General features: G+C 36.6%; 1 protein-coding gene across 1 annotated transcript; it reads right to left on the bottom strand.

The window, feature by feature from the left end:
- Positions 1–319: 319 nt before the first annotated feature.
- LOC142442301 (zinc finger protein 42 homolog) lies at positions 320–1264 on the bottom strand. The gene has a single exon (XM_075543533.1). The coding sequence runs from the start codon at positions 1262–1264 to the stop codon at positions 320–322; it is 945 nt and encodes a 314-aa protein (XP_075399648.1).
- Between the last annotated feature and the right edge of the window lie 6762 nt (positions 1265–8026).

The raw sequence follows: 8026 nt of genomic DNA, 5'->3' as shown, positions 1-8026 counted from the left end.
CAAATGTATGATGTATGTGTCTGATACAATCAAAGAATCATAAAAATACCACTTTCAAATTCAAAATGAATTTGAAATGTGTAACTACGCATCCATTTATTAATTTACTGCAAAATTTTTAATCTCTAGAATCGTCAGATAATATTAGGTACATTCCTAAAAGGCACAAGCTAAATAGCTGGAAATTAAAAAGTTAAAATCAAAAGTATCTTAGTAATATTGAAAGTAAAGCTTTATAGATTATTTTTAATAATAGACTCATTAAGAAATAATAATCAAGAGGCATATTTATCCTTAAAATGCTTACCCTGTTCGAGGACTACTCTCCCACCTGTATTTTGGCCTTTGCATGAGTTAAGATGTGAGCTTTCAGGTTACTAGACTGGATAAACTTCCGGGAACAGCCCTGATAGGGGCACGAAAAGCGTTTCTCACCAGTGTGGATTCGTACATGTGTGCGCAAATTGATGTCCAGGGAAAAGCGTTTCCCACACTCTTCGAATGTGCACCGGTAGGGCTTCTCTCCAGTGTGCACCAGAAAATGTCGCTTCAGTTTTAAGCTCTCAGTTAAAGCTTTCCCACATTCTGCACATATATGGTCTCGGGGACCATGAACTAGGAGATGCTTTCTCAGGGAGGACTTATCCTTAAACTTCCTTGGACATCCACCCTGAGGACAGGGGAGTGTTTTTTCATCATAATATTCTGTACTTTTTCTCGGCTTCTTTCTAGTAAATTCTGTCAGCTGTTTAGGATCAGATAAGTCAACACCAGGTATTCCACCAGGTGGAAGCTTCTTGCCAGTCATGTACTCAGAATACACAAGTGAATTCTCTTCAGCAAACTGTTGAGAAACGTTTGGTCTGGTCCCTTCTTTGGCGTATTCCAAAGAGCATTCAAGAGAGTTGTCTCCAAGAAGTGAATTTTCTCCAAGAACCTGTTGTGCAAGGGTTTGTTCTGATTCTTCTTTCAGGTATTCCAAGGATTTAAGAATTAAGTCTTCTTCCAGGATGGGTTCTGAAAACTCACATCTTATTATGCATTCAATGTAGCACTCAGGGAAGCGCTCATCAAATGCCTGAAGACCAGTGTTAGAGTGCTCGCTGTCTTCATCACATAAGGCCCACATTGTATTAGCAGGTTCCTCCTCTGCCTGCAGCATGGGGCTAGACTTCACTTGGTTTGGCTTAGTCTCAACAAAGGCCTTTTCACCTAGGCCCTTATGACAACTTTTTCGGAGTCTTTTCTTCATTGGCTGTTCCATGTTCTATCTGCTTCCTTCTTGAAGATTTACAACAGGATCTAGCAATCAGGTTTAGGTAGTAACAATCTGGTTTGCAGCAAGCATCTTTCTAAGTTAGACTCTTTGCAGGTCTTCGAGCATTAAATCAGCCCTCACAGTATACAAGCATCTATTTTTGAAACAAAAGGGTGCAACTTCAATGGAATTTCAACCCCACAGCTGGTAACTTTCTTGAGTACTCGCCTTTCTTCTCCTGCCCGTTTTCAAAAGTTTGAGGCCAGTGGCCACAGGGCCCTCCGACGTCTCCTTCTCCTTTCCTAGATCCAGCCACGTCTCCTACTCCTTTCCCAGATGCAGCCACGTCTCCTACTTCCTTTCCCAGATGCAGCGACTGGCCCGAGGAAACTCGGAAGTAGCGGCCTAGGATCAGGTTAGGCCCCACCCACCTGATGAAGGACACATGTCCATCAAGCGGCACCTCCTTCTTCAGTGGGCATTAGATTGGCCCGCCCCCCAGAAGGGGGCGGGTCTATGGGCGGGGCATGGGAGGCGGGCCAGAGCACGCCACCTGCGCGGGTCACCTTCAACTAGGGCGTGAGGGGCGGCTCCGCCCACTGCGTCACAGGCCCCGGCCTCGCCAACGGCCTGTAATGCGCCATGTTTCAGCATGTAGTACGTGCTCAGTAAAACGTCTAACACATTGGACTTGAGTGAATCTTCCTCACAGTGATCCTACAGGGCAGAGCAAAACTGTCCCTTCAGGATTTTCCTGGGTTGTAATCTCCACGGAAGCCGACAGCGGGCCGCCATCTTTGCATCTTGCCCACCCCGATCTTTTACAAAGTATTCCATAGCATAGAAGAGGATGGCAAACTCCCAAACTCATTCTATGAAGCCAGCATAACATTGATACCCAAACAGAGCAAAGACCCCACATGTCTAGAGAATTACAGACCAATATATCTAATGAACATAGATGCAAAAATTCTTAACAAAATTTTGGCCGATAGAATACAAATGTATATAAAACATATCATCCACCACGACCAGGTAGGATTGATCCCAGAGATCCAGGGATGGTTTAACATCCAAAAATCCATCGATATTTTACACCACAACTGTATGTTCAATATTATTCATTACTATCATAATTCAACTACATAAATTCTTCCTTTATCTTCCTTACGAATCATCCAAATTTTGCATGCATTGAGACAATTCAAACTGTCTTGATTTGAATCAGGCACATCTAAATCATTAAAATGTCGTCTTTACTTTTGAATATATTACATGACTCTTTTGCACCACATTTGCCCCATGAAGTACATTGGTTAATTTCATGAGTATTGATTCCATGGGCATCGTTGTTTATTTACAAGAATAAATTCCTTGGAAACTTCAATATTCTGTTTCTCATGAATGCTTATTGGTCCAGTTGTGGAAAAAGTATTTTCTTTATGTTAAGCTGTAATACATGCTAAAGGCAATAATCTCTGATCTTCTTCAATCACCACTTCAAGTCCTCTTTACTTCCAGATGGAAAGTTTGTGCAATCTGCATATTAAAACTTTTTATTGAGCCTTTCTCTAATCTAGATACTGCAATCTTCTCGATAGAATCCACATTTGTTTATTTTCTGAGTTTAAACTTTGAAAATCTACAGTGATACAAACCTCACATACCCCATTCCCAATTTTAAATTCAGCATCCCCTTTCTCTCTTTGACTACTGCCTTAATCTATGTACATGCTCCCTAATAGCACAATTAAGTGCTCAGGAATCTACATTCTTCATGATGTTATCCAGCGTTTGTTAAGAAGCCTACAAATGCCTTTGCATAAAAGCTTGTTTTCAGCCAAGATCCATCTAACATTAGCAATGGTATGTCTCTCTGGTAGTTACATAATTTCCCGTAACTTGATAAATAAGTCTAAGGGTGGAGACTAGCTTGACAGTCAGGTCACAGCCTGCTGATGCCTCCTGTAGGTGAGGCTAACACATGAAAATTCTGGGAACTTCCTCTCCGTCTCCCTGGAAGTGGGCCACATACTCTTTCTCTCTGCTTCACCTTCCTGTGGAAAAGCCATATGGAGCCCCACTAATAGCAGCCCAAGCCCTGAGATGTGTCCACTGCCATAGGATCCACAAGACAGTGTGATCTTCCTACATTCTACATCATTGCCTGAGTCTGAAGAGTGATTTATGGACTAATATAAGATTGATGGACTTGATCTCTACTGAACTGGAATATTTTCTTTATTTATAATTACCCTTAGTATAAAATTATAAAATTCTTTCATATATATATATATATGTTTCTCTAGTCTACCAAGACTAAGACAATATCTCTCCATGTCTTCTTCTGAGTCCAACTTAATTATCTGACTGTTCTCTACTTATGTACCACTACAACAAAAATTTCCCGATCTCCATTATTAGTCTCCTAACTGTGATATTATGAGTATTGTTCAATGCAATCCACATTTTATTGGACATTTAAAAAAAATTTCTTCCAGTAAGTTTGTTTATTTTAAAACTTTAATGCATTATTTTAAAATTGATATTAATAAATATAGATTGTTTATTTAGGAAACAGTGATTTAGAATAGATAGGAGTATACATTTAAATTTTTATTCCAAATCATAATAACTTTCCAATTCAAAAATAAAGGTTGACTGATAGATCCAAATTATAAATTAATCTAAAAATGGACAGATATCTCAATAATTGATAGATAGATACATGAATACTTAGAAAGCTAGAAAGTTTTTACGGTGGATAGAAAGCATTTGGTATCAGAGAAAATAACTCTACTGACTAAAGTAAAACATTTCTGCAAAATAGAAATTATAATTGCTTTCCTGAACTTAAACTGCACTTTATACTCTGAATAAATCAGGCCATTATTATTCTATGTTCAAATTCCTAAGGGTAACTTGCCTTTGGTTTGTGTCTATTTAATTCAGATCAGTTAGTGAACACCTTTGGTTAATGTCATGATATTTCCATTATATAATTCAAACTCTCCTGAAAGAAATGTTTCAAGTTACTAGCCTGTACTGAGAGTGTATTCCATTAAAGAGCTTTGGTTTTTCAGGCTCTTTAGAACATGTTTCACAAGTGGAAGACATTAAGAAACATCAAATAAAAGTGGATTTGATTCTGAAAATGCTTTTGATGCTAATGTATATTGTTTTGCATGTTTACCTTTTATTATAAATTCTTTAATATTTATTTTCCTTTTACTTCATTTAAACTGCCTTATTTGCATTGATTTTCTTCTATCAATATATATATATACCTGTCACCTTGTACTTTCCAATGTGTACTCCATAAAGTTGGGCTGCTAATCACTGATTTCAGCCATTCAAATTCATCAGCCCCTCCTTCAGAGAAAGACAAGAATTCAAATTTGTAAAGTGTTACAGTCTCAGAAACCCAAGGGTTCAGCTCTCTTGCTGTCAGAAAGATTGCTATATGTCTGAATGGACTCCACGGCAACAAGGTGGTTTATTTAACCCCAGGGACAGAAGTAATTTCAGTTTTTTAGAACGCAAAATATTCATTATAGTAAATCACTTTTGTGAATAGTGATAATGAATAATAAATATATGTGAAAAAATTCAAAATAGGAACTAATAATAAAAATAAATGAATCCAAGGACATCTTTACCTGAATATTACTTGGATAATACTATTATTAATGTCATGTGAAATTAAACTTGAAAATTATTTTCTATTATCTTGATTATTTTTAGATCATACAGCAGACTTTTGTGTATAGAGCAATAAAATACCATGTAAAGATAGCATATATAATTATATATTCATGAGTTATAAATCATTTGCAAACCTAAGGAATATTTTACATGAAGTATTTCAGAAATTACACTTAGCGACTCTCAAACACTGGCAGGTTTGAGGGTTTTCTTGTGTTGTTGTATCGGTTACTGTGAATAAAATGTAATTATTAATTAGTTCACTTTATTGCCCTTGAGATGTGAACATCATGTATACTGCTAGAAACGTTAGAGGTAAATACAAGAAAGAAGATAGCAGGAAGTAAGTACAATGTATGAGTAAGGATAAATGCTAAGAAAATGAATCTGAAAGAGTTGAGATGAAAGATTAAACATTATCTTGCAGAATCAATGGCCTGTTAAATGGCACACTGTCATCATGATTTTCAGGAATATGTTGAAAGGTAAAAAATCAATATAAAACAGGAAATTCTGTTTTGTTCAGATGAATCATAACTGCCCCTCTCCTCTCAATACACACATGAACAAAATGTAAACAGATTATCAGAAAAATGTTTCCCAGTTAAAATATTTAGCTTTAATGCTTAGCATATTTGTTTTTCTGACACACTCATATAAAATCTCAAATTTAGTGTCAGATTCAGAAAAATTCAAGAATTAAAATTGGTTAATAGTTAGGTTGTGTAAAAATGTTGGGGGTCATTAGCCATAAGCTCTCCTCCATCCTGATTTCTGATGTTTAGCTAGATCCTGCAGTTTTGTATTTGGCTAGCAAAACTTGCCCATTAAAAAGAAAATGCTCATAATCATTCAACCAAGATGAACATACAGAGGCAAAGAACCTGGCTTGGTGTAATGGTTTCTGTGCATATTTTGATTATGTCCTACCTCATGTAAGACGAATGAAATGAAAAGTTTGAGACAAGTAGTGAAATGACCTATTCTGATGCACATTTACTTCTTGCAAAATTTGTTTGGAAATTTAAGACAGAACACTGAGTTATTTTAATTCTTTATTACAAATGATTAATTATATTTATAGAAATCAAATAAGATTATTTTCAGATTTGTTTGGTATGTAATAGAAATTAAACAGATACCCAAAGTAAAATATTTGGAATATAATATATTTAAACCAAGCAAGGACATATTTGTGAGAATTCTCAGGGTTAATCTTAATAGAGAAATATATAGATAGTTTAAAAGTTTGTATTATATTTTAAGCTGTACATTAACTAAGGCAATATTTGGCTTAGTAAACCATTGAATATGCTAGCCCTCCTCCATGTTGTATATGTGATTTATATTATTGTATTTATCTAAACAAAATATAGCACTGCTAGTTCCTGCACCATCCTGGCAAAGGTTCTTATATGTGAGCTCATTGATGCACCTGTCATTGTCAGTTCATCTTGTGGAAGGACTTCTTTTTCCTGCTCTTCCACCTTATCAAGTCCATCTTCAAGGACTGATCTCTCCTGACATCCAGTCCAATGTATGTGAGAAGTCTCACCGTCCTTGTCGCTAAGGAGCACTCTATTTCTACTTCTTCCAAGACAGCAGTTTGTTCTTTAAGCAGCCCATGGTACTTCAATATTCTTCCTGAACACCATATTTCAAATGCATAGATTCTTCCTCTATCTGCCTTTTTTGGAGGTCTAACTTTCACCAGCATCTGAGGAAACTGAAAATACTTTGGCTTGAGCCAGTCACATCTTAGTTCTCAAAATAACAACCTTCACTTTCAATACTCTAAAGAGGTTTTTGGCAGCAGATTTATCCCTGGAAATTCATCATTTGAACTCCTGCTTCCTTTTCCAGCACTTTGCTACGGATTCAGGAAGAAGAAATCCTTGACAAATTCAATCCCTTTTCCACAAGGTTATCTCCCGCTCCAGGTCTGATGGCTTTGGTGTTCTTTCTATTGAGTTGTACTCTATACTGAAGGCTGCAGTCCTTGATCTCTGTTAGCAAGCACTTCAAGTCCTCCTCTATTTCAGAGAGCCAGGTTGTGTTTTCTGAATTTCTCAGGTTGCTAATAAGCTATCCTCCAACCCTTATGCTGAATTCTTACTTATCTAATCCAGGTTCTCTGACTATTTACTCAGCATAGTTCAAAGTGGTAGACCACCCACATCAATTTTTAAAGAAACAATTCATCTTGTTTGTGCCCTAATTAAGGACACCAACAATTAACAAAAGGCATAATAACTAACATTACAAACATCAGCTAACAATACAAATATTGAAAAATGTTCAGTTTGCATAATTTTGGTCAAAATATTATAGTTGACCAAAAGTTCTACTGCACATGTGGGAAATCAACTGCACCCAGATCAACTGTATACAAATGAGGCATTCCATGGAAACTTGAAATAAATGGGCTCAAGTTCCTGAGATATTTCTTAGGAGAACTGTAACAGAAATGAATAGAGCTTACCAGTACGATCCTGAAGCCAAAGAACAATTAAAAATGGCTACCACAATGTGGAAACTTTTCTCCAGACATTTTGCTTGTTAACTTTCTGGAGGGTCTTCTAATGATAGCATCTCCTTGGTATGAGAGCATTTTGAGAAAGTTAGTCAAAATTTTAGAAGGAAAAGCACATGGGAAAGCTTCACCAGAGAGTACTTCTTTATGATGAGGTTGCTGCAATGTATGCCTGTCATGAAGCAACGGCAATTTTGTAAGACTTTTGATGAGAAATCATTAGAAATCCACGCAATCGTCCTGATTTGGCTCCTGATTCCTTTTTGGTTTCCTAATCTTAAAAACTCCATAAAATGCACCAAGCATGAAGCATAAAATAGAGTTGTAATACAATTTGTATTAGTCTTGATTTAAACTAAGATGCCATTGCCTTTGGTCATCATTGCTTTAAAACCATCATCCTGAATGTCAAAATCCTCCCATAGGTAAGAGGTAACATCATGATAAATACAAGGAGAAAAGGTTGGAGCTGTCAAAGATTTTTTTCTTGCATGAATCCATAATCAATGTTCATGGAAGCAGCAGTCAAG

Source organism: Tenrec ecaudatus, chromosome 3 (assembly GCF_050624435.1).
Source record: "Tenrec ecaudatus isolate mTenEca1 chromosome 3, mTenEca1.hap1, whole genome shotgun sequence".
NCBI lineage: Eukaryota > Metazoa > Chordata > Mammalia > Afrosoricida > Tenrecidae > Tenrec > Tenrec ecaudatus.
The sequence above is the reverse complement of the archived record's forward strand: the minus strand, read 5'-3'. Positions and strand labels throughout refer to the sequence as shown.

Excerpts from the sequence above, each read along its gene's own strand:
- LOC142442301 (XM_075543533.1), bottom strand. The coding sequence starts at position 1,264 with ATGGAACAGCCAATGAAGAAAAGACTCCGAAAAAGTTGTCATAAGGGC.